This window comes from Laetiporus sulphureus (genome assembly GCF_001632365.1).
Source record: "Laetiporus sulphureus 93-53 unplaced genomic scaffold LAESUscaffold_30, whole genome shotgun sequence".
Classification (NCBI taxonomy): Eukaryota; Fungi; Basidiomycota; class Agaricomycetes; order Polyporales; family Laetiporaceae; genus Laetiporus; species Laetiporus sulphureus.
The window spans coordinates 44,279-71,559 of record NW_024468539.1 but is presented as its reverse complement, the minus strand read 5'-3'; the positions used below and the strand labels follow the sequence as shown (position 1 = coordinate 71,559).

Sequence of the window (27,281 nt, the reverse complement as noted above, 5' to 3'; positions counted from 1 at the left end):
GCAGGCATTGTAATTCTTGTCGAATGCCCCTGCAGTCATTGTAATACTTGTGCACTGGAATTGTAACCTTTGTAAGATGCTCCTGCAGGTATTGTAATATCTTTGCACTTGATTGTAAAATGTTTTTGGCAGGCATTGTAATATCCTGTATCAAAACTGTGCTTCCTGTGAAATGTTTTCACTAGTATTATAATAATTACATAATTAAAAATGCACTGCACTGGTTTTTATTTTGCACTGTTGCAATATTCATGCTGTATTATAATTTATTATTATTTATATAGACATTCTTGACATTGTATAATTATATTATAAACACAGATGCTTGTGATAAAGATATACATAGAATAATATGCACAGCCATTGTAGTTTATATCAAAAGCTTTTAGCATATATTGTAATATATATGCATCTAAAGTATAATTTTCATAAAATGCTTCTCAAATATAATAATGTATTAGTACTTCAATTATAGTTTCTGTCAAATGTTTATAAAAATATTATAATATCAATATAATCAAATACACTATATTTAGCTTTTATAACATTTAAATATATTATTAGTTATGCACATTTTATAACATTTTATAATAAATATATATGCACTTGAGTGATAGCCTCTGTGAAATGCTCTTAGCAGATACTGTAATGTTTTGTGCTTTTTTGGTTTTAATTTTTAAAACATTTAAATAAGAAATAATCAAAATTATCTATTTGCTTGCATGATTATATGCTTTAATTCTCTACAACAAACTTTGAATCACTATTAGCTGATTTGCTTATGCTATTTTCTTCATCCTTAGCACCAACAGATTCTTTGAAGTGAGCTTCAAAATGAGATGCAAATTTTGTTATAGTTACTGTAAATGTTTGCTAATCTGCTTTGTCATGCTCATTCTCAGATAAAGAGCTTGTTAAAAGTGATATAAGCTGCACTAACAGCATCTATCATATGCGATAGTGGCTATCTCTACAAGATATCTGCATGCTAATAATTGCTCAATTGCATAAATAGTCACTATAATTTACATTTCTGTCAGATTAAAAGATTCTACAAGCACAAGCAGGAACCTTTTACTCTTTTTGCCTTCCATGTTGCCTGTTTCATATTGCAAGCTTGATATGCTTTGTGATCTGATCAATAGAAAGACAAGACATGTCTGCATTTTACATAGGCTGAAGAGTTTCTTATCAACATCTGCCTTCTTTGCTGCATCATTACTGATATGCATCCATTTTACAAGCTCAACATCTGTGGCACTGGGCAGATGGCCAACATTCAAGTGTGGAATGTATATGATCACCTACACAAAAGGTCAACTGCACTACTGCAAACTGATATACTGCATGAGCTGCATTTAGCATTTGAAGTTTAGAGGGTGATTGATTGTTCTGCTATCTGGTTCTGGCTGATACAGATCTTTCAGATTTTAGACATGACAAGCAGAGTACTAAAAAAGGTCATTATGAGCCTTGGTGCATATGAATAGGCTAATGGCAGAGAAACTGGTAAGAGAGATGCCACACTGCAAATGAGTTTAGTAATAGCATGCAAGTCAAATGAATATGAGCACAGGCAAGGACAGAGTGCTGAGATGAGAAAATTTGACTTTTTGAAAAGAAGATGTGATAAGTGCTTATGTATTTGAGGTGAAATGCAGTTTGGTAACAAAGCAAGATCGTTATAAAGGTGATCCTCCAAAAGCAGTGCATGTTAGCCTTGAAACATAGGCTAAGAAGCATGCTGCCATTTTTTAGTATCTTGCAGCTCAGTTTGCTAAATCTGATGTCACATCCTGACTCACCTATCTTTATGAATCTTTTACTTCAGTTGATCAGTGCCTCAGATGGATGAAATAGCATAAGCAAATCAGCTAATAGTGACCAAAAGCTTGTTATAGAGAATCAAAGCACATAATCGTGCAAGCAAATAGACAATTTCAATTATTTCTTATTTAGATATTTTTAAAATAAAAATCAAAAAAGCACAAAAATATTACAGTATCTGCCAAGAGCATTCACAGAGGCTATCACTCAAGTGCACATATATTTATTATAAAATGTTATAAAATGTGCACAACTAATAGTATATTATTATATAGTACAAAAGTAAATGTTATAAAAGCTAAATATAGTGCATTTGATTATATTGATATTATAATATTTTTATAAACATTTGACAGAAACTATAACTGAAGTACTAATACATTATTATATTTGAGAAGCCCTTTATGAGAATTATAATTTAGATGTATATATATTACAATATATGCTAAAAGCTTTTCATACAAAGTACAATGGCTGTGCATATTATTCTATGTACATCTTTATCACAAGCATCTGTGTTTATAATATAATTGTACAATGTCAAGAATGTCTATATAAATATTAATAAATTATAATACAGCATGAATATTACAATACTGCAAAATAAACACCAGTGCAGTGCATTTTTAATTATGTAATTATTATAATACTAGTGAAAACATTTCACAGAAAGCACAGTTTTGATACAGGATATTACAATGCCTGCCAAAAACATTTTACAATCAAGTGCAAAGATATTACAATACCTGAAAGCACATATTACAACCCTAATGCACAAGTATTACAATGCTAGCAGAAACATTCTACAAGAATTACAATAGCTGTGCACATTGTTTTATCATTCAGTATTACAATATGTGGAGGAGATATACACAATTTCTTTAGCAGCTCTGTGCAGGATTGTATTACAATTGTGGGAACCACAGCTGGGACAGCGGTCTCTCCAGCAGTGTGAAGTCAAAATGGTAAGTGTTCTATGTGAATCTATTCAATCATTGCTCTACGTGAATTTCAGGAATGCAGAAAGAAGCAATGATGCCAACCGTGAGGCTGTCAAATCATGAGTGCTGGCATCATCATTCAGATGCATTTTTGACCACTGTATAGATCGAGTGAAGGATCTGATCGTGATACTCCAGATAAACATGAGTGAGTCTCGACCATCATGATAACTCCCATCTCAACCGTGTTCAGCTTCGATAAGGCAGTGAATGAAAAAGGAAGGTATGCGGTGAGAGATGGTCCTGCAACTTTGAAAAGAAAAAATGTGTGCTTTCTGTGTATCTCCATCGGCCACTTACCGTACATCTTTATGGCAAGATGACCATTCCAACACCTTCTGAGACACCCATGACCTCCACCCTCAGTAAGACCCGGGATCATCTGTGGGGTCATTCAAGGGGTCGTGCACGCAGTGTTACAAGACCGCAGGACTTGTAAGTTGATGTTTATACCCTGAAAGGCTTCCTCTTGACCCAATTCCTCATAGTCAGTCATGATTGGAAGATGAGTCTGACAAATAGGTGTTCTGACAGCAGAGTCCAAGATGTATCATTTACGATATCTTTTTCAGCCCTTTGCTCAACAAGCATTCCAAAGCAATAGTGTAAGCGACTCCCTTTGTTTCATTGTGGATTAATGTATTGATAGTCGTCATGCCTTCAGCATCTCATCTGATAAGAAGAAACAGGACTCCAACAAGTTTGAGGTCTGCAGAGAGGATGAGTCAGCTATCGACTTTATACGGAGACAGAGAGAGTACATTGTGCGTAACATAATATTGATGGGCAAGATATAATGTATCATCACAGTAAGAATCCAATGTTCAGCCTCATAGCTAATCTAACCAACCAGAGGGATGAGCTGGACCATGAAATTCAGAGGCTTAAAATGTGTTCATTGTGGAAGAAGTATGTTTCCCTATCACCCGTATGAGTGTGTCATTTTCTGTTGACACCTGTTCCACACAATTGGTATGTGACCTGTGAACGACTTCATCGATGATGAGGTGAAGAAAAGTGATGAAGGTACAGACAATGGACAGTAGATTTACATGGAAATGTGATGTAACGTTGACATTCAATCCTTCCTCAGGCTCAATGATGATGAGGCTCTGAGTGAAGATGACTCGCTGAATGGGTTTATTGTCGATGATGAGTAAGTATCATCGCAGATCTTTTTGTACATAATTGACAGGAAAATACTAGGAATGACAGCCTTGTTCAGAAGGCAACCGCACTACAACAGGACATGGATGCATGTGTATCCTCTGAGTATATGTTTTCTGGTGGCTGCTGTTCACGTCTCACATCTCAGCAAAACATCCAAGATTTTCCGTGCTAGAAAGATTGACATGGATGACCTGTACACACCCCCTTTTCAGTTGAGGTAGAATAAATGTAAATCATTTTTAGGAAGGTAATGAAACATGACAGCAAGAACATTAAGTTACTGTTCATGGCTGAGGAGTACATCTTTTAGTTTACGTCCAGAACATGCCGTTGACCTTTCTCTCAGTGAGCATCCTACATCGAAGGGTCACAAGGATAAGAAAAAGCTGAAAAGAAAGCATATGTATGATTCATTCAATTTTCAGTCCTGTGTTGATGCAGTATGCAGGGCGAAGATTCAAGGCAAAAAGCTCCTAGGTCGTTGGATTGCTCCTTGTGAGATGATCTATTGAAAGATACTTACGCAAAGATCCCTTATACTCCGTAAGTTATCACCACATGCTACACCTTATTATAGGTTGATGGTATGCCCTCAGAACTGTTCTTGTAGATGGTGCTACACTGAAGCTGGTTCCACTCATGCAAGTGTTGACCATCGTGAAAAACCCAGTGTACGTTCAGTATGTCTCCTGCTATGGTGATTTCACTCGAGAAATTGACATATACTTTTAGGGGTATTGTTGAGCTGATGATGGCTGCTGAACCATGGCCTGGGCAGGTCATCGTTCCTGGCTGTGTCCACCCAGACAAGGTTCAAAATGTGAATCACTTTGCTTCTCTCATTCATTCAAAAGGCAGTGTGCATGACCTTCAGCATAGCTCAAGCAAGTCATCTCACCAAACCACATACATTTACATCATCAAAGGGAGAAATGCAGATCAAGGAGCTTCACATTGTTCCCATCATGCAAGAATGGGAGCTCGTGCTAGGATTTTATGGGATGCTCTTTGGCCACGACATCGAAGATGGGGGTGAAATGACCGTTAAGAATATTCATTTCAGCACATTTGGGGACATGTCATTCAGTACACGCATGTCTCATGTGGAGTTTGATGAGGTGTCTAGCAGCTGTGAGAATCATTTTATTTTCACGTTCTCATTTTGAGATCTGTCGCAGACAATGCCAAGCTGAAGACATTGCTCGGTGAACATTCCATGTCTCCAAGAAAGGCTGGACCATCCATGCACTCTTCGCCATCTGAGGTGTTACCTCTTTTTCCTAAGCTGGTGCCGGGTAATCTCCCCATTGATGACACCAGTATGCACACTGCCAGGGACTTTGTTCATTCCTCTCACAATGGTTCTTTTTAGTTCTGGTATTTGACTGCACCTACTACTTCCAGCAAAAGTGAGATGTCCCACCTCCTTTCAACCTCCAAGATGTGCCTGCTAAATGCCCCTTGCTCAAGATGGAGCTGCCAGATTGTGCATTGGTAGTGGTTCTGCACATGGTGAGTGTCTGAAACAGCGCAGATTGGGGTGATACTATGTCATTCAACATCTTGAGCATGCTGTTGTTGCTGCTCCCTAAATTGTAAATAGGCCCCTCCTGAACTGTTATCCCTCATGTCTTCGTGTCGATGAATAAAAGCTGATTAGTGAAAAGGGGTCCTCACACTTTAAAATGAGACTGCGTTGACAATGTCTCATTAATAAAATATCTTCCACGCATCACAATCATTTTTGATGATCTTAAAAGGACATGACCTTGTTCCTCCTCTGAGATTCTCGCTCATCACAGAAAATACTCGTCGTCAACGGAACCTTTAATTTTAAATATCAGCAGTTTTCTCAACTGCCAGGGTATTTTCAGAATGATGATCCACAAAAGCAGTTGTTGAGCCTATGCCCTTAACGTTCTTCATAACCTCCATCCTCCTGCTTGAAAAATGAAAATCTCGCATCCTTGAGCCCCTTTGTGGCCTTGAGTCATATTGTCGATGCAAATCCTGCTGCTGCTTATATCGCAGAATCCTCTTCGAGCTCTGAATGTGAGCACTGATGTTTCTGCGTGGCTGCCAGTCGATGATCTGCAGTGCATTGAAGTGATATACAGGATGATGGTGGATGTCCTTAAAACCTATTCTGTGCCACTCAGCGGTGGAGCCTTGGTGGATGCTTCCTACAAAAGTCTCTTACCCCTTCACCACGATCGCTCGAGTACAATGAGCTTCCTAAATTCAATCTCACTGCTACTGAGTGTTTCGATGATTGTGTATTCTGTGTATGAAATTGTGCCTCCATACCAAATGGCTGACCTCTCATATGAATCGATATCGGGAAATGTATTGTCATGGGATCTTTTATGTCTCACGTTGTTTCACGTTCACCAGGTCCATTCATCGAAGCCACTCATGGTTGCGATGATGCTTGATGGTATGTGTTATCATTCATTGACATATAATTCTCACTGCTTGTCCTTTGATCACTACTTCAGCAAGGAGATTCACTCCTAATGTGATGCCTTGCTTGGTCTCATTCAACATCACATAATCAACTCTCTATTTCAACCCATCATTTCATCGCTGCACTGGGTTACTCTGATAAGAACCCTGTTGTTGAGATATGTGACCAGATGTCACAACTTCTCTTTGTTCCTACAAAGTCGAACATCATCCTTCATATTCCTAATCAACTGGCAAATGGACATTTGCGCTCCTCACATTTTCTGAACCATTTATGAATTTTGCTTGCATTTCACAAACCGTGACCCTTCATTGCTCGGTGGAGGTTCAAAACATAGGCAAGTTTATCGATGGACTGCAGAAGAGCTATTGATCTCCATATGTTCCGCTCATCAGATCTATGTCACATGAAGTAAATCATCGAGAGAACAAGTACATGCTCTGCTTCTGGATCACCACTGCATGTCATGTCCCAAACTCTTTTTGGTATTTACATCTAAGATCACATTAACAAGCACAGAATGGTCTCAAAAAACTTGACTCAAGATGAAGAAGACAAAGATGGTCAGATTTCCTCCATCTCCTCTGATGGAAGATCTGTTCGCTCAAATGATCAATGGCTTTTGTGAAGACATCAACAAGGACAAATTCTTAAAATCTGCTTGTGTGGTGTGTGGTCAATTGTGTCTCACTTCAACTTTCTCCACACTGTCAGATTGTGACATAGACCTCCGAATACTAATGCCCACCACAAAAGCGATGACCAGGAAGGAGCGAGGAAGTATCCAAGATCCAATAGCAGAGCTGAAAGGACCAGTCATCCTACCAACTTGTGATCATGTTTGTGCAGAATGTCTACGTGATCTTGAAAAAGGTTCACTCTCGACGGATGCTCTAGCTAATGATCTTTGGATTGGAGAGATCCCTTTTCAATTGCGAGACCTAACCTGGTGTGAGAAAATGCTTACATCAAGGGTCAAGCACAACTACTGCATAATTCAGGTCAAGGTATCAGGTATGTGGAAAATGTGTGCCAATGCCATATGCCATTCTGTGCCAATGCCCAAGATTTACTGAAGCTTGCCTCTTAGCCAGGAAGAGCTTGACAAAGTCCTCGCATTTATATACATCGGACCTTGCAACTCTATGGGTAAAGAATTTGCCAGAACACCATTTTTAGTAAGGCGTAACAAGGTTGCTGAAGCGTTAGAGTGGTTAAAGCTAAACCACAAAGATTACATGGACTTGAACATCTCCTATGAGAATCTCAACACCTACTCAGAGAATGTTCCTCCTGTGATCATAGACTATCATGATGGATATATGAACAAGGCTCCAGAAGCTACTGTGATAAATGATGTGGATCCGGATGAAGGTATCATGAAAGGTCCCTGTCCATTCATCATTCACGGTCTCATCAGGGATGCCTACGTTAACCTCTTAGCAGATGATTATTAATCAATAAGGGCAAAGGCTATTCATCAGTTCAAAAAGAGCAAGGTTCCGGGTGTCAGTCAAGAACAAATCCTCAAAGCTTATATCATAACCCTCAACTGTATCCTCAAATGTTTCCCTGGCTATTTCCATATGGCTTGGGAGGCCTAAACAATGATCGTGGATCAAAACGGGTGTCCAAGTCCAAAAGAAAGCAACAGTTGCTTATGTATCATGATAAGTGTTTTCAATTGAAACTTTATTTTCCTCTCGTCACCTTTAACCATGAACAGATTAAAAATGCGACCACTGCCAGGTTTTTGCTCATCAAAAAACAAAATTTTCATGAGATTGTGAACAGAATCGTCAACTTGCCTTTGGCCACTCTGTAAAGTCTGATAACCTGACTGACAAATGGTCCTTGTAAAGCCTGAGAGTGATGAAGCGAAGGAGTGTTTCAAAATTATCAATGACTTGGACCATATTACAGCTAAAGTGCAAGGATCTTTGACGAACTGAAAGCAAATGCAAAATAAAATATGGGTGCTGACATCTTATCTGGGTGCGCCTTCTTGGTTCATCAACTTTGCCTCAGCAAATATCAATCACCCCATTGCGCTTTATTTTGCTGACATGAAACAAGAGATCATACTGGAGTTTCATACTGACAATGAACGCTGGCAGCTTATTGTGTCTAATCCAGTTGCAGGTGCTCGCTTCTTCAGAATCATGGTTGAGCTGTTCATAAAACATGTTCTAGGTGTGAATCAGAACTGCCGAGGTATATATGGAGAGACCGCTGCTTACTATGGAATGGTTGAACAGCAAGGACACCTAACATTGCACATGCATATGATGATATGGATTAAGAACTGTTTAAGTCCTCAGCAGATCTGAGAAACAATTCTTGATCACAACTCCAGTTTTCAGAGAGAGATAGTAGAATACCTTGAGAGTGTACATGTAGGGGAATTTCAGAACGGAACAATGGAGGACATTCACCAGCACATCGATAAGTTGAATGCAAAGGAAGGACATGTTCCCCCTACATTTACCCTGCCCAGACCTGTGCCTGTTCGATGTATGAAAAAAAACTGCCATGACTGTCAAAAGTGCACCACCTGGAAAAAATGGTGGAACGAACAGTCTCTTGAGGTGGATGAGCTCATTTATCTCTCAAATCATCATCGATGTCTTCACAGATGCAAGGATAACAAGTACGGAATCTGCAAGGCCCATTTTCCTTGAACAACTTATACAGAAACCACGGTCAATCCTGAAACAGGAGCTCTCAATATGAAGAAGGGTGAAGCGTGGATTAACACACTCACTCTGGTTGTTACATATCTTCTTTGATGCAACACGAACATCACAAGTCTCATGTCAGAAACTGCAATCAAATCGGTTATCACTTATGTAACTGACTACATCACAAAGACCCCTCTAAAAATGCACGTAATGTTTGAGACGGTCCACAATATACTCGATAGAAGTGAGACCCTTATCACCAGGAACATGGACAGAATACAGAAAGGCTGCATGTTGTTGACAAAAATTGTTAATGCTTTGATGGCTGGTGCAGAGATCGGTGGACCGATGGCCTGTTTGTATCTCTTGAAGCATGAAGATCACTACACAAACTACTCTTTCAATGTATACATGTGGAAAAGTTTTGTGAGAGAAGTATGTACAGCCTGGGAGGATGAGAATCCAACTGCCGCAGCAAAGATATTCACCAATCCAGAGGCTCTGGAAAAAGTCATATTGAGTCAAACTTGAGGCAAGTTTGTACCGTTCTCTGTCACAGATGATTACATATATAGACCTTCTATCTTTAATGGAATGTGCCTGTACGATTGGATACAGCGAGCGAAGAAAGAGTCACAGAAGTTTGCAAATGATGCTTCTGATCGTGACCTGTCCTCAAAGTCTATGTGATCATTCATTGATGATGAACAACAATGCCTAGAGCCTGAAGATGAAGAGGATGAACTTCTTCTCAGATCATCTTTGCACAGAATGTCAGTTTGCAGCGTGAGGAATGAAGAAAGCGAAGATGAGCTTGTGCTTGAAAAGGAAGAGAATAAAGAAAGCTCTTCTAAGGTGATCTACTCCGATGAAGAAGAAGGTTGTAAAGAACAAAGTGATGGTGATGATGAGCTGCTGCTCACCTCTCATAATGCAAAGACATTTCAGGCAGATGAGAAGGCACATATTGCTGACTGTCAACTCGAACCTGCATGCTTTTTACACGCTCACCCTCAATATCCATCCAAGGAAGTAAGGTTGCTGCCCAAGGATAAGAGCATGATTCCCAATTTCATTGGTGGTGCACTGCCTCATAGAGACAGCGACAACCAAGAGGAGTACTGCATGACCATGCTAACCTTTGCCAAGTTCTGGAGGTTAGGACAAGACCTTAAACCTAATCGTATGATGTTGTGGAATGAGGCGTTTGAGCAGCATCATTTTACTGACAGACAGAGACAGGTCATGAACTATATGCACATCAGATATGAGTGTAACGATGACAGAGACAATTTTACAAAGTAAAGAAAAGCAGGTGCAAAAATTGGGGGTATGCCATTTGGCATGAACAACAATGATATGGAGGCACTCGATGATGGTTACTGAAGACAAGATAATGCTGATGAAGTTACAGCAGACTATGATGTTCTAGGCAATGTTTCTGAGTGAAATAACTTGAGAACTAAAGCTCAATTGTGCTTGATGCACATGATGCACGTGGAAAATATCATGCACACTTCTGGATGAATGGACAATCTTCCTGAAGGCTGTGATGCTGTGGAAGCACATTTACCATCTACTGCATTTTGTGACAGAAAGGGCCACATGGCTTCAGGGTAGCAATCACTTCTTGCTGACCGAAAGCAAGAAATTATACAGTTTTGGACTGATCAAGCAGTTGCAAACAACATTGTTGACAAGGTAACTGGAGCTGCAGTAGAGAAATATGTAGATGTGATCAAAGTGATTGACATGTCTTATCTAGAGAAGGGTTTCAAGGTGAAAGACCAAAAAAACCAAAAGCTCATTGACGATACTAGCAGCCTCTTCAATCTAAACAAAGAACAGGAACATGCATTCAGAATTGTTGCCAATCACACCACGTATCTCAGTGAAGAACAGTTAAAGATGTACCTCAGTGGGATGGCAGGAACAGGTAACTCTCAGGTCATAAAGGCATTGACTTCTTCAACGAACGAAAAGAGGGTTATCAATTTCTCTGTATGGCCCTGACTGGATCTGCCACCACTTTGATTGCTGGCTCAATGTACCACTCTATACTAGGAATGAGCAAGTATACTTCAGAATCAGCCACCAGCCTTCTTCAAGTGAGAGCGTGTCTTCAGTGTGTCGAGTATATTTTTTAGATGAGGTCTCAATGGTGGACTGTCACAACTTGTACAAAATATGCTCGAGGATGTGCTCAGCAGTAAAAAATGAGGAAAACTGTTTAGAGGAATAAACATGATTTTTTCAGGAGACTTTGCACAGCTTCCCCCTGCGGGGTCAGGACATTCATTGTACTCTCATAAAGTAAGATCAGTACTGCACACCACCAGCAGTCATTATGAACAAGAATCATTTATAAACAAGGCACTTTGGCATCAGTTCACCACCGTGATGATTTTGAGAGAGAATATGAGACAAAAGCAGCAAACTCCTAACGATGCAAAGATGCGAAAGGCTTTGAAAAACCTAAGATATAAGTCCTGCACCCAGGCAGACATACAGCATCTAAAAAGACACATAGCAGGTCATGCTGCAGACAAGCCAAAGTTGAATCAACTGACATTCAGAAATGTCTCAGTCATCATGGCCTGGAATGCTTACAGAGACAAAATAAATGAGCTCAGCTGTGCCCGCTTTGCCAGAGAGACAGGACAACAACTGATTACACTTTATTCTCAAGATAAGTGGAGATCAGATGCAGAGGAAAAGAGGAGAAAACCAAAACACACTGCTGTAAATCCACAGAGGTCAACTAACGTGATAGATCCTGAGACTCAACGGGTTTTGTGGAATCTCCCTCACGATTGCACCAATAACCATTCTGTTATATTAACCCTATGTTTTGGCATGCCAGTCATGATTAAGATCAACGAGGCTACAGAGTGTTGCATGACGAATGGTGCAGAGGGTGTAGTGGCTGGATGGAAGGCAAGACCTCTGAAGGATAATAAGCTGGCCCTGGACACACTCTTTGTTTAGCTAACCTCTCCTCCTACATCTATCAAATTGGATAGGCTACCAGAAAATGTGGTCCCCATAAGTCATCAGCCCATGAAAATCACTTGCATCATGCCAAATGATCAGATGGTCACTATTGTAAGAGACCAGGTGGCAGTCATACTCAATTTTGCAATGACCGACTTCACCTCTCAGGGTCGCACCAGGCCCGACAACATGTGTGATCTCCAAAACTGCAGATCTCACCAGTTCATATACATGTGCCTTTCTAGGAGATCGATATATGTACGAAGGGACCATAATTGTTCAAGGCTTTGATGACCATAAACTGATGGGAGGCATCTTCAGTTCACTCAGGCAAAAATTTAGAGACCTTAAACTTCTAGACAAGATCACAACCCTTCGATATAATAAGAAGTTGTCAGACATAGTTCAAGGCATAACCAGAAATCCTCTCATCATATCCTATAGATCATGGAAAGGAACCCAGTACATCTCCAAAACAATGCACAGGTCTCTTAAGTGGTCTAACGAAGACCCATACCCACTGAATGACCCAGAGCCTGACAGTCCCTGACAAATTGTCAGTAAACCAACTAGATGTAGTGATGATGCAAAAAAACCTCACTAGTGCAGGATAAACTGAAGGAAATTAAATCTGTGTATAGGTATCTGCCTGCTAAGGGAACAAATGCTTTGCTCACCATTAGCAATGACCAGGGTGGAAAAAAGAAAAAGTGCATGTGTGTCAGCGATGAAACAGGCCTCGATGACAAAAAGATGAGGACCACTTCACCCCTTTCATTATACTCAAGCCCTGTCAGTTTTATATGGGATGAGAACAACTACAGTTGCGCATATGATAGCCTTTTCTCCATACTGCTCAAGATGTTCAGAGATTGTCCACAACAATGGAATGAAACTGTCAAGAATCAGAATGAATTTTTTCACAAGTTTACTAATGTCTTCACCAAGGTACTCACAGGTAAACACTCTATGGAACATGCAAGAGATGTTATCTATGCAAAACTGCATATCGCACACCCTGTGACCTTTCCCATCATGGGAAAAGAAGGCACGGACATCTACAGTTTGTGTTCTGCTTCATCCTCCAACGTCACTGTCCATCTTCGCTGCCTCCACTGCAATGTTGATGTGAATACAGAAGAGACTTCCATTTATCTATGGGACTGCAGTTTGCCCATCTGGAGAGAATCCTCTGTTAAGTTAGGTTCCTCAAAAAATAGAAAGCTGTCTGAGTGACTGCAAGCTCTTTTCCTCAGAAAGACTCACTTATCATGTCAAACCTGCCACACAAGACTGATGAGAAGGTATGTCTTCATCAATAACCCAAACTTCATGGTGTTCATAACCAATGGTAAGCAACTTCAGCTAGATTCACTGTGTACATCAGTGAAGAAGGCACAAAATTTCACTTGTGTGATATAATCTATTTTGGTGGCTTTCATTTCACTGCAAGGATTATCGATATGAATCATCAGACATGGTACAATGATGGAATTGTCACCAGTAATACTTTAACATTAGAAGATCCTCTCAAGATGGCACATCCTACTCTCCTCAGCAAAGCGCGTGGTAGAGTTAGCTCTGTGCCAATCTACACTAAACGTTTCTGAATGTTTCACCTCCATTGTGCTGGTTTGAAGTTTACTACTAAGACCTTCTCAACTAGTAATATAATTTCCATTTGCTCATCTTCATTGCCTGATCTGAATACCCATTTGATCTCATATCACTTTCTTGCACACATCTATGCAGCATGAGTCATTCACCCCAGCAATGTGTATACTGCTCAAACTGTAGTTGTAAGTATTCTTGACAAATATTATTAAAAAAGTCCTTATAACTTTTTATGATCACTAATGTGACTGTTACAATCACCTTTGACAACATATAATTTTCAAAACACCTTATAACTTTTATCATTACTGTCATGTAACTATGATTGTAATCATCTCCGATAAAGAAACATGCAAGTATGATTGCAGTTCAACAAAAGCTAAAAGAAAAGCTTAAACCATTTTATTTTCACTTCATTTAAGAATCTATATAATTATGCATTTATAACTGTATTATCTTTAAAAAATACTTGCACCTTTTAAAACTTTTCATCTTAACTTTTTCAAAAGCAATTATTTACCATCACTCTCACACAACCATGACTATAATCATCATTGACAATATGAAACTTTTATTATCACTGCATTCAAAATTTTCTGCAATCATGCATCCATCTTATATTATCATTGAATGAATAATCACAATGTTTCACATTTTCAACAGCAAGTTACACCATCACTCTCATATGACCATGACAAAAACTTCAACACTTTTATCATCACTCTCATGCAACCTTTACTATAATCATCTTCAACAACAGTTTTCTAACAACTTTAACCATTTATATCATCACTCTGTTTAAATTATTCTTACAATATCAATTCTAATCATCACTTTATTCAAATTATTTTAACAATGTTAAAGTTTTTATGTTCACTTTTTCAATAGCAAGTTTTTACCATCACTTTTATACAATCATCATTACATCATCATCTTTGACAACAGTTGTTTTTCAACTTTAAAACAATTTTGATCATCACTTTATTTGAATTATTTTTACAATTCTCAAAACTATGTACATTCACTTTTCAATAGCAAGTGTTTACTCTCACTCTTATACAATCATGAGTATAATTACCTTTGATCACAGAAAAGTCTTAAAAAACTAAAACAATTTTGATTATCACTTTGTTTGAATTGTCTTTATAATATCAATTTTTATCATTGCTCTATTGGAGTTATTTTTATAATCTTCAACATTTTTTACCTTCTGGGTGAAGCAATCAATAATTTGAGGTAAAAGATGGTAAAAATATTAAAGAAAAAGTTCAAACCTTTTAAGCATCTTCACTGTCAATTTGTGATAAAAGTTTTAAAAATATTTTTAACATCTTTTATTGTGAAAGATGATGAAAATATTGAGAGGAGATCAAATGAAATATTAATATATTTTTGTTCAATCATTTTACAATCTCTCATATAAAATTATAATGAAAAGTTTTAAAATCTTTTTTTACTCTTTTTTGATCAAAGATGATGAAAATATTGTGACTATGTCACACTTTTGTTTTCATCTACTAAGCTAGTACTAAGATATGGAGGTTAATACTCAGGCTTATATGTTAGCTAGTACTATGGTCAGAAGAGGGATACTAAGATTTTAATGTTAGCAGGATGCTAATACTAAGATCTAAATGCTAGTGCTACACTAGTACTAAGCTAGTACTTTGACATGCTCAAGCAGATAAAAGTATATTGTGCTCGAGATAACAAGAATGACAGTTTATACTCACCTACTTATGTAGATGTTAAAATCAGATAGTGCATTTATATATGTGCCTCAAAAAGAATTGTTCACCTATGGTCATTGATTATGCTTATCCTTTGATTGACATGATGCATCTCAGCATGTTCTGATCTGTCACATGAGTCACGCTGGCCCTCAAATGACTGCCACTTTCATCGTGCCACTATCTCCATTTCGTCGGCCATGTATCCTGCTTCATCGAATGAATCAGTATTGCTCTGATTGCTAACATTACCACAGCATACACCTTGTTAGGAACACAGGTAGAGAGCACCCTTCACACACAAATGAGTGATGCTGCTCCTCGATGTGCACGTTCCACAGCTGCTGTTATTCTGCTGTCTGGTCCATCATGTCAAACACCTGAGAACTTGTATGGTGGGGTCTGAGAGGAGATGAAGGAATGTATTTATGGTGGTGCAGCTGGAGCATAAGTGCACATTATAAACACAAGTTCTAACTGTAGTGCATAAGCTGCTTACATCAGACACCAAAGTGTATGCCACTCAACATGAAAGCACAAACGAATCATTCTTAAGCTCTCATAATTTTGTCTGCTGGTGCCCCTCATATAGTACTAAGGCCCTGCAAATAGTACTAAGGTTTGAAGGTTAGTACTAAGATCTGAATGCTAGTACTATGCTAGTACTAAGGTCTAAATACTAGTACTAAGGTCTAAATGCTAGTACTATGCTAGTACTAAGGTCTAAATACTAGTACTAAGGTCTAAATGCTAGTACTATGCTAGTACTAAGGTCTAAATACTAGCACTAAGGTCTGGAGATTAGTACTATGCTAGTATCAAGCTAGTACTAAAATCTGAATGCTGGTACTATGCTAGTACTAAGGTTTAAAGGTTAGTACTAAGGTATAAATGCTAGTACTATGATAGTATCAAGCTAGTACTACACTCTGAAGGTTAGTACTATGCTAGTACTATGCTAGTGCTAAGCTAGTGCTAAGATGTAGACATCGTGACTATGCTAGTGCTAAGGCTTCAATAGATAGCACTAACATTTGGAGCTAAGTATTAACCTTTATATTCGAATATTGGCTTAGTGTAGAATGATAATGATGTGACATGGTCACAATGTGTTCATTATCTTTGATAAGAAAAGAATGAAAAAGGACTTTAAAACTTTTTATCATAACTTTGTCTAAAAGATTGCCAAATGGTTGAAAAAATGATTGCTAATATGTTATCCAATCTTTTTTCAATCTTTTTATCATCTTTAACAATAAAAGATGTTTATAATATTCTGAATCCTTTTATCACAAATTGACAGTAAAGATGCTGAAAAGATTTAAACTTTTTTACAATCTCTTTACCATCTTTCACCTCAAATTATTGATTGTTTCACCCAGTGATAGCAAGTTTGTACCATCACTTGTATACAATCATTATTATACAATAATCTTTAACAACAATTGTTTTTATAACTTTAACCATTTTTAGATTATTAACTCATAAACAATCATTTAATGATTCAATGGCATGTGTGAGGTTTTCAATGTCAGCAGCAGTGAAACTAGTGTTAAGCATAGCCAACAGTTGGGCAAAGTATCACAGAAGCAGTAACATAGTGTCACATATGTTATGTTTACCTTCTCTCACCTTGTATCTGTACAAACCATACAACGGCCACCTCATCAAAATAGGGACCTGGAACATAGCATCTTTGAGGCTGTGGCAGGTCAATAGTGAGTTCTGCCCTGGCAATAAATAACCACACCATCAAACTTGAGGACCTGTCTCTTCTTTGGAGGTGATCCCTTCAATGTAGCAACAGTTTGAGATCTGGATAGACCAGTGACTGGCTGATCAGGTGCTTCCTCATCGAGCCAGAATCTAACTGTGTGGCTTGCCAGTATCACTGCATGAGGGATGCATTGGCATGGATGGGTCATGGAGGAACTGGTTCATTGATAAATGTTTTCTGCATATAGACAGAGGGAGACAGTGGGATCATTAGCTTTCTCTCATTGGCTGATCACCTTGAAATACGAATGGTGAGTGATCTCGAACGAATGATCTTGGAATATGAATGGTGAGGGATCTCGAAGGCCCAGGTGTAGCATTTCTATCACTTATCACTTTTGAGAGAGTGATTGATGCATGCTGCATCGACAATGAAGGGGTCAATTGAATCAGAGTCAGATGAGAAAATCAGTGCTAATTATAGATGATGGTGCTGGAGTTGAGTCATGGAAGAACTGATCCATTGGATCAACAATAAGACCTAGGCCAAAATATCAAGCCTTAATGCTGCTGCCTCATACTTCACCTCTTTCATACATATATGAGACTGCTAACAAATCTTTATTCTCCTTATCTACTGTCTGGCAAAAATGACAGCCAAGGAAGTGTCATCGTCCATCTTCCAGTGACAGCATTGACATTTGGAGTCAGCAAGCTTTTGAACAGGCTTGAGGAACATTTTCAGCTGCTGGATACCTTCAACCATTGATTGCAAGTAGCTTACAGAGATCATTATTCTGCTGTGCCCATAAGCTTTCAGTCATCTGAGCTTAGACATCCTCAACTGTACTGCTCTACAGTCATTTTGTGCTGCATTCAGATTAACATGCTGGAAGTCAAAGGACATAAATGATGTAGTCAGTTGACTATTGTCTTCAACATAATAGTCATCGTAATATGTGAGTCATGATAAAAAGTGTTGGAGTTCTTTTAAAACTTTTCTGTTGTTAAAGGTAATTATAATCATGGTTGAATAACAGTGATGGTAAACATTTGCTGTTGAAAAAGTGATGATAAAAGTTTTTAAAAATTGTAAAAATAATTCCAATCAAGTGATGATAAAAATTGTTAAAATTGTGCAAGCAACTGTTGTTAAAGATAATAATATAGTCATAGTTGTATAACACTAATGATAAAACTTACTGTTGAAAACATGAACATAAAAAGTTTGCAGTGTTATAAAAATGATTCAAATAAAGTGATGATAAAAATTGTTGAAGTTGCTAAAACCACTGGTATTAAAGATGATTATGTACTCATGGTTGTATAAGAGCAATGTAAAAAGTTGCTGTTGAAAAAGTAAAGATAAAAGGTTTCAAGATTTAAAATAATTCAAATAAGGTGATGATAAAAATTGTTAAAGTTGTAAAAACAACTATTGTTAAAAATGAGATAAAAATATTGTTGAAAATGATTGTAGTCAAGAAAAGTATGATAGTGATGATAAAAAGTGTTGAAGCTTTTTAAAACTTTTCTGTTGTCAAAGATGATCATAATCATAGTTGTATAAGAGTTATGGTACAAACTTGCTATTAAAAAATAATGTAAATAAAGTGAGTGTTAGAAATAATATTGTAAAAATAATTTAAATGAAGTAAAGATAAAAGTTGTTAAAGTTTTTAAAAAAAATGTTGTTGAAGATGATTGTAATCATAGTAGTATGAAAGTGATGATAAAAATTATTAGAGTTGTAAAAACAACTGTTGTAAAATATAACTATAGTCAGAGTTGTATAAGATTGATCGTGCAAACTTGCTATTGAAACAATAACTCAAATAAAGTAATGATAACAATTAATATTGTATAAATAATTTCAAGCATAAAATGAATTTTCTAAAAATAATTGAAATAAAGTAATGATAAAAATTGTTAAAGTTATAAACAATGTTGTTGAAGATAATTGTAGTCATGGGAGTATAAGAGTGATGATAAAAATTATTAAAGTTAAAAATGATTATATAATGATAATTGTATAAAAGTGATGGTTATCTGCATTCTAAGTTTGTGATCAGCATGAACCTGTTATTGGCCTAGAGGTAACAAGCATGTCCATCTGAACATCATCATTCTTCTCTTCAACAGCAGCTGCATGTAGCTTCAACAAATATCATAACAAACTTATAAAAGTACTAGTAAATCTCAGGACCTCAGGAATCGTTCCTGCCAGAAATGGCCCTCTTACCCAAGTATTCTTCTTAAGCCATCTTCATGTCTGTTTAAAGTTATGCTTGAACGTATTATCTTCCTCACACTTTTGCTGTAATGCTTTCAGCCATTCTGAAGCTCATTTCACAAAATGCTAACATAAAGGTCAGACTCATCTTGTTATCAATTCTACAAGTATATAGCCTCACATCATGAGTGATGTGTCAACATGTTCATAATATAGTAAATCTGAATATGTATTCAGCCAGACAAGTTCTAGCCATGCCATGTTTGATGTTTCAAAGTATGACTTGTATAGAGCATCAGGGTGTGATATATATACTATACAACATACTCAATGTACATGGTGAGTGTGATTATATTTATTTATAGCTGACTTCTAGCTTAAAAAAGTGAATAATTGTGAGGGCTAAAGAATCTATAACTTTGTTGGTCACTCAGAATTTGCAAATCAAGTTTCAGATAATGAAAAGCTTTTCAGAGGCCACTCTGAATATTTTGACACAGCTCAAAATGGCAGATATTTTGAAGTTTCATCAACATTCATGATATTCTCGGGGTATAGATTGAATGCTCAGGAAGGGAGTCAGAGGAGCTTAAGGATCTGAATGATGACCCCAATCAAGTTTCAGATAACAGAAAGCTTTTCTGAGGTCACTCTGAATATTTTGACACAGCTCAAAATGACAGATATTTTTAAAGTATCACCAAGGTTCATGACATTCTGGGGGTGTGGTTGAATGCTGAGCAAGGAAATCAGGGAAGCTTAGTGACCTGAGTGATGTTTTCAACTAAGTTTCGAATGATGAAAAGCAGTTCTGAGATCACTCTGAATATTTTGATACAGCTCAAAATGGCAGATATGTTGAAGTATCACCAAGGTTCATGACATTCTGAAGGGGTGAATTGAATGCTCACAAAGGGGGTCAGAGAGGCATAGGGACCTGATTGATGGCCCAACCAAGTTTCAGATAATGAAAAGCAGTTCTGAGCCCACTGTGAATATTTTGACACAGCTCAAAATGGAAGATATTTTAAAGTATCACCAAGGTTTATGAAGAATATCAGAACCTCAGAAATCATTTCTGCCAGAAATGGCCCTCTTACCCAAGTCGAAGCCATTATCATCGACAGAGAGAGCTCATTTTTCAGTGCTCTATTAAGAAATGAAAAACATTCGATGTCAATCATGTGCACTCCATCAATGAATAATACCTGCAGAACAAGATTGACTGTTGATAGAACCAATCATTTGTAGCCAGATACAATGCTTACTTCAAGAATAATCTCAGCTTTCCCTTCCTTCCTCCAATCAGCAATTTTTATGTTGATTTGATTACACAATTTGAGCTCAATCTTGCTGGTATCACCCGCAAAGAAAGCAAGGAGACCTTGTGTTTGACTGTGACATTAGATGAAGTGAAACTAAAACAGAACACGACAAGTGAGCTGCTCAGCAAATAAAACTGGAACACACATCTGTGCTCACAGCACCATCATTTCTTCATCATGCAAATGAGCAACTGAGCTTGAACACCTTATTAGAGAAACTGTCGATGATGATGACATCTGCTGCAGTTAGTTTCTCCTTGAATAGTGTACCAATCATCTTGTACCCAGATCATATACAGTTTTCAAATTTATACTTGTTATCATTCACATTGCATGTGAGATTTGAAGTAGACTTAGACATGCTTGAATGTGGGTGCCATCTTCTATGCTACTCTCTTCAGAGAAGAATGCTGTCATGCTTTCACATCTTCAACATTGGAGTCCAAGGTAGTAGTGCTGTGCACATCAAAGATTATGTAGTGCTAAATGAGATGCAGGTGAACAATACATGTGATTTGGTGGCCATCGAGATCATCCTGTGCTCAAAATTTTCATCAAAACCAATGCACTGCATTTTTCAGGTAAAGATGAGCTACCAACCATATGAGCAGTTATTATCATCTCAAAGAATGGGGTTCACTGTCAAATGATTCTCATCATCTGGTGTGAGTCAAGGGCCACCAGCATGTTTTCAGCAGTCAGGATATCTGATCTGTGCCTTGCTGTTCATGCACAGAAGAAGAGAAATAATGAGTAAAGGCCTTATACAACATCCTGAAGTATATAAATGATCTATGCACAGCTTCAACAATGCATTTCTACAATAACACTCAGTGCTGCTGTGGCTGAACTGTAAAACCTTAGCAGGCTTAGACATTATTGACACTTTGATACCTAAACATGCATTATAGAGTATACTGCATGCTGATGCTTCACTTTGTATGATATTTCTTCATTTCATACATACAAGCAGAATAGGTGAGACAATCTGAGTCTTCAGCCACCATGGTAAACTGTTGGACATTCTGATCCATATTTCGACTTTTTATAATGTTTGACCACATGGATAATACACAGTACACTGCATCTTCATGCCCTGCAATGAGAACATTATGCAAGATATTTTCCGGCTCAAAAAAGCGAAGATTTGAGGCTACAGGATGTCAGCCATCCAAACTCCCACACTTTAAGTTGCTAAAAGACACAAATAAGACCAAATTATGACTTTTGCTGTTCGTGCATTTAGCTAGTTGCACGAATGACAAACATCATCATGGCTTGGCATTGTTCACACTATACTTTGAGCTAATCTCAATCCCATTCCTTCAAAATTGAAAAACCTTCTTTCTGAGGCTCTGTGACCTCAAAATATCATGCTTTTAGTCCAGAAAATGTTATTTTGGCTAGCACACATAGAGCACTGGGTTTTAATTGGAGTGTGAATCTGACAGGTGGCTGATCAAAATAACTGCAAATATTTATGGCCAATCAGAGTGCTGTATCTGTGGTCAATATTCATCAAATCAATTGAATGCTTTCAAAACACTTCAAACATTTGCATTTCATCATTTTCTGCTGTATCTAATCTGGCCAACAGTATACTATCATATGAGTAATGTACCATTTAGCATTTTCTGAAGTTATGACACTTTTTATTCCTTGTTTAACCAATAATTGTTGCAATTAAGTTTTCAGCCACCTTGATTTTCACTGTTGCCCTTCTATCTTCAGATTGGCTGCTGCTAAACTCACAAATAATATAGGACTAGAAAGCCATTCCTTTCAGCTTTCAAATGAGTATCTGATAATCAAGGCTTTGTTTTGAAGGTATATGCAGTTCTATTAGGCCCACTTATTTACACACTTTTGTCACTAACAATTCAAAGCCTCCAATCCTAAAAACCATAGCACTTGGTTGATCAATGCTTTGTCATTTATGTACACTTTTAATCAAACTCTGATGCACAAACTTGTCAATACCCTCTCATTTCTTTTTCAATTGCTTTTACAATTCTCATATCTTGCTAATGTGTTTTTTGAGACAACTTCAAATATGATATATGAAATTAAGATTTGACAATTGATCTGACCATACCATAGTCTTGAGAGTATTCTTTTAAAGCCATCTACATGTCTGTTTAAAGTTATGCCTGAAAGTTTTATCTTCTTCACACTTTTGCTGTACTGCTTTCAGCCATTCTGAAGCTCATTTCTCAAAATGCTAACATAAAGGTCAGATTCATCTTGTTATAAATCCTACAGGCATACAGCCTCACATCATGAGTGATCTGTCAACATGTTCATAATATAGCAAATCTGAATATGTATTCAGCTGGACAAGTTCTAGCCATGCTATGTTCGATGTTTCAAAGTATGAGTTGTATAAAGCATCAGGGCTTGATCAAAAGCATACATACTTATACAACATACTCAATGCACATGGTGGATGTGATTATATTTATTTATAGCTGACTTTTAGCTTAAAAAGTAAAGAATTGTGAGGGCTACAGAATCTATTAGTATGAGAATTTGCAAACCAAGTTTCAGATAATGTGAAGCAGTTCTCAGCCCACTTTGAATATGCTCAAAATGGCAAATATTTTATAGTGTCACGAAGGTTTATGAAGAATATCAGGACCTCAGGAATCGTTCCTGCCAGAGGTGGCCCTCTTACCCAAGTTATGATGTATTTTGCCAGGATCTTATCTATACAATTGTCAATATTGAGCAACAAGCTTCAACTGGAATGAACCTGCACCTTGACTGTGACCTCACCTTATAAGTTTACCTTTGATTGACATCTACGATAGCTATGCCAGAATCAGTTTGGAGAGCTGTTATGTGCTCAGAGAGATAAAAGTGAGCCATGAGGCTCAATGAGATAGAGCCAAAGATGAAATTTTCAAAATTATAAAGGGTTTCCTAGCAAAGAAGCTGCTGTCTATATATCATAGGTTGCAGTCTTCGCTCTACTAAACTCATATCTGATAGCAGATTTTCTACAGTGAGGAAAATAGAGCACAAGCTGCAAAGGAGAACTTTGCAAAGAATGAAAAAATAGCAGAAGCCTAACATTTAGTAAACACTGGGTGAAACAATCAATAATTTAAGGTGAAAGATGATAAAGGTATTGAAGAAAAAGTTCAAATCTTTTCAGCATTTTTACTGTCAATTTGTGATAAAAGGATTCAAAATATTTTTAACATCTTTTCTTGTGAAAGATGATGAAAAGATTGGAAAAAGATTGGATGACATATTAGCAATCATTGTTTCCATCATTTTACAATTTTTAAAACAAAGTTATAATAAAAAGTTTCAAAATCTTTTTTCATTCTTTTGTCATTAAAGATAATGCACATATTGTGACCATGTCACATTGTTATTATTCTACACTAAGCTAATATTGGAATATAAAGGTTAATACTTAGGTACAAATGTTAGTACTATCTCTTGAAGCCTTAGTACTAGCATAGTATTGATCTCTACATCTTAGCACTAGCATAGTACCAGCACTAGCATAGTACCAGCACTAGCATAGTACCAGCATATGCTAGTAGTACTAACCTTCAGACTGTAGTACTAGCATAGTACTAGCATAGTACTAGCATAATACTAGCATTCAGATCTTAGTACTAGCATAGTACTAGCATAGTACTAGTGTAGCACTAGCATTCAGACCTTAGTTACCATAGTGCTAGCCTTTAGACCTTAGTACTAGCATTTAGACCTTAGTAGTAGCATTCAGACCTTAATACTAGCATAGTACTAACATTTGAACCTTATTACTAGCATTTAGACCTTAGTACTAGCATATGTAGTACTAACATTTGAACCTTAGTACTAGCATTTAGGCCTTAGTATTAGCATGGTGCTAGCATAGTACTAGCATTGAGATCTTAGTACTAACTTAGTACTAGCATAATACTGACCTTCAGACCTTAATATTAGCATAGTACTAGCATGGTACTAACCTTCAGACCTTAATACTAGTATAGTGCTAACATATAATCCTGAGTATTAACCTCCATATCTTACTACTAGCTTAGTATATGAAAACAAGGGTGTGACATAGTCACAATATTTTTATCATCTTTGATCAAAAAAGAAGTAAAAAAAAGATTTTAAAACTTTTTATCATAGTTTTGTCTAAAAGATTGTCAAATGATTAAAGAAATGATTATTAATATTTCATCCAATCTTCTTTCAATCTTTTCATCATCTTTCACAATAAAAGATGTTGAAATTATTTTAAATACTTTTATCACAAATTGATAGTGAAGATGCTTAATGATTTGAACTTTTTCTTCAATATTTTCATTATCTTTCACCTCAACTTATTGATTACTTCACCCAGTGAAAAGAAAAACTTGGCTAGTGGGAGGGATGTGTAGGTGGGTAGTGTTGAACATATGTAATGATGAGAAGGAACAGGAAGATAGTGTGAAACATTCTGACTTATTGGGTGATGACAAGAATTACGGGGATAAAGGAGCCTAAGATGATAAAGAAGAGTACAATGACTGTGAGGAAAATGAAGATGAAATGCATTTCGATTGGGCAAGAGAATGTCTTTGAAGAATATCATGATGCACTGCTCACTCATCTGACCCAAGGTGTGTCAGTCCATTATTGTCCTGAGACACATCAGTTTAATGTTACGATTCCTGAGGTACGAAGGAGAGTTTTTGTGACACTGAGCACTTAGAGCATCTATGTGACATTTTTTCATTCTTATGGAACACTTAAGCAATGCGTGGGAGAGTGGACCATTCAAAAGTGATTTCATTTTCTGCTCCTGTCCTGAGATTAGGAGAGGGCCCTCCCTTCAAAACTTTGTGACTGTGTTACATTTTGTTCTTACTCAGATTTGTTATCTTTTGAAATGTGCATACAAACCGGACTTTGAACATGCATGATGCGGCTGATTCAAACAGGTGCAGATATTCAGAGCCAATCACAGCATAAAATTTGCTAGGGTTAATGCCTTAAGGGTGGATGGCTTCATACCCATTCAAATCATTGCATGCAATGGCTTGAAAGCGATCTAAACCAAGGCATTCAATGGCTTCAAAGTGGTTCAAAGCACAGTATTCATTATTTTGCTATGTATTTCAGTACGGTGACGTAAACAATGACTGATTTAACATTTTTCAGACTCATTATAGTCTCTCCTTGAGAAATAAGCAATGGATCTTCACATTCCACTGCATTTCACTTACTTTAATTCCTTCATTCTAAGCATATTGAGACAAGAGCTATTGATGCAATTGAGATTGTTTATTACCACAGTATAGTGATCCATGTTTCGACTTTTTTCAACTTTTGAACATATGAAAAATACATGATAGGTTACATATTGATGCTCTGCAATCAAAGCTGCATGCGGACCATTTTTTGGCTCAAAAAAGCGAAGATTTGAGGTCACAGAATGTATGAAGATGTCAGCCACTCAAATTCTCATGCATTCAGGTGCCACAATGTGCAAATAACATCAAATTATGATGTTCATGCTGGCACATAGCTAGATGTGCCAGCATGCACGTCATAGTTTATCGTTGTTTATAAAACAATGGAAGTTGCGCTTTTTTAAAATTAAAAACACATAAAACTGCACAGGCCAGGAATTGAACTTCAGACTGCCAGGACGCTGGTGTCCCAGATAGTACCAAGCATTCTATCCACTAGACCACCTGTTGTTATGATAGACACAGCCTAAATATAATGATTGAATGCCCACAAAGCATATCAGAGTGCTTTAAAGATCTGACTGGCATCCTTGACCAAGTTTCAGATAATGGAAAGCTCTTCTAAGATCACCCTAAATATTTCAACACAGGTTTATATCTTGCAGTTCTGCCAAGGTTCACTGAGGGATAGTATCAAAGCCCTTTAGGGATGTGACTGATGGCCTCACCCATGTTTCAGATAATGTAAAGCTCTTCTATATATTACACATTATAGACTTTGCAGCATTTTCCATCACTAGAAAAGATGAAGCAGATATTTACAGCTTGTATTTTGTTATGTTTCAATCCTCATCCTTCAATGTTATCATCCACCTTCATTGTCACCACTGCAATGTAGTTGTGAATGTAGAACATGCTTTATTTATAGGACTGCAGTTTATCACTTTGGGGAAAGTCCTCTGTTGAGTTAGGTTCTTCAAAAAATAGAAAGATTTCAGAATGGCTGCAAGCCCTTTTGCTTAAAAAGAGACTCGCTTTGCATGCCAAAGCTGCAAAGAAAACTGGTCAACGTCCCTAACTTCTGAGCATTTATAACAAATCAGAAGCAAATTCTGCTGAATTCTGCTATATGCATTGAAGAACAAGGCATAACATATCACTTGTGTGGTATGATTTACTTTGGTGAGTTTCATTTTACTGCAATGATTGTTGACATAAATGGTCAGACACAGTACAATGATGGAATTGTTACAGATAATGCTTCAACATCAGAATACCCTGTGAAGATGGCACACCATACTCTCCTGCAAAAGCACATAGCAGATTTAGCTTTGTAG

General features: G+C 37.2%; 8 protein-coding genes across 8 annotated transcripts; all 8 read left to right on the top strand.

The window, feature by feature from the left end:
* Positions 1 to 3,147: 3,147 nt before the first annotated feature.
* LAESUDRAFT_715294 (uncharacterized protein) lies at positions 3,148 to 5,643 on the top strand (the record flags this gene model as incomplete). Its single annotated transcript, XM_040907135.1, has 16 exons — positions 3,148 to 3,263; positions 3,401 to 3,433; positions 3,478 to 3,592; positions 3,682 to 3,737; positions 3,922 to 3,984; positions 4,044 to 4,087; positions 4,309 to 4,343; positions 4,424 to 4,493; positions 4,528 to 4,541; positions 4,576 to 4,582; positions 4,609 to 4,669; positions 4,731 to 4,818; positions 4,853 to 5,129; positions 5,177 to 5,317; positions 5,440 to 5,510; positions 5,602 to 5,643. The coding sequence occupies 16 exons, from the start codon at positions 3,148 to 3,150 to the stop codon at positions 5,641 to 5,643; spliced, it is 1,233 nt and encodes a 410-aa protein (XP_040762464.1).
* Positions 5,644 to 7,025: 1,382 nt separating this feature from the next.
* On the top strand, positions 7,026 to 7,541 carry LAESUDRAFT_657237 (uncharacterized protein; the record flags this gene model as incomplete). The annotated part of the gene is made up of 1 exon (XM_040904670.1): positions 7,026 to 7,541. One exon carries the CDS (start codon positions 7,026 to 7,028, stop codon positions 7,539 to 7,541), a length of 516 nt encoding a protein of 171 aa, XP_040762463.1.
* Positions 7,542 to 7,565: 24 nt separating this feature from the next.
* On the top strand, positions 7,566 to 7,922 carry LAESUDRAFT_657345 (uncharacterized protein; the record flags this gene model as incomplete). The annotated part of the gene is made up of 1 exon (XM_040904677.1): positions 7,566 to 7,922. A coding segment is annotated over one exon (357 nt), but the record flags the coding sequence as incomplete, so codon positions are not given.
* Positions 7,923 to 7,990: 68 nt separating this feature from the next.
* LAESUDRAFT_657176 (uncharacterized protein) lies at positions 7,991 to 8,290 on the top strand (the record flags this gene model as incomplete). Its single annotated transcript, XM_040904664.1, has 1 exon — positions 7,991 to 8,290. A coding segment is annotated over one exon (300 nt), but the record flags the coding sequence as incomplete, so codon positions are not given.
* A 1,153-nt stretch (positions 8,291 to 9,443) lies between these two features.
* LAESUDRAFT_635667 (uncharacterized protein) lies at positions 9,444 to 9,761 on the top strand (the record flags this gene model as incomplete). The annotated part of the gene is given in 2 exon segments (XM_040903449.1): positions 9,444 to 9,666; positions 9,679 to 9,761. Coding segments are annotated over 2 exon segments (306 nt in total), but the record flags the coding sequence as incomplete, so codon positions are not given.
* Positions 9,762 to 12,465: 2,704 nt separating this feature from the next.
* On the top strand, positions 12,466 to 13,052 carry LAESUDRAFT_609174 (uncharacterized protein; the record flags this gene model as incomplete). Its single annotated transcript, XM_040903145.1, has 2 exons — positions 12,466 to 12,682; positions 12,745 to 13,052. Coding segments are annotated over 2 exons (525 nt in total), but the record flags the coding sequence as incomplete, so codon positions are not given.
* Positions 13,053 to 13,543: 491 nt separating this feature from the next.
* LAESUDRAFT_657212 (uncharacterized protein) lies at positions 13,544 to 13,750 on the top strand (the record flags this gene model as incomplete). The annotated part of the gene is made up of 1 exon (XM_040904668.1): positions 13,544 to 13,750. A coding segment is annotated over one exon (207 nt), but the record flags the coding sequence as incomplete, so codon positions are not given.
* Positions 13,751 to 27,098: 13,348 nt separating this feature from the next.
* LAESUDRAFT_657306 (uncharacterized protein) lies at positions 27,099 to 27,281 on the top strand (the record flags this gene model as incomplete). Its single annotated transcript, XM_040904675.1, has 1 exon — positions 27,099 to 27,281. A coding segment is annotated over one exon (183 nt), but the record flags the coding sequence as incomplete, so codon positions are not given.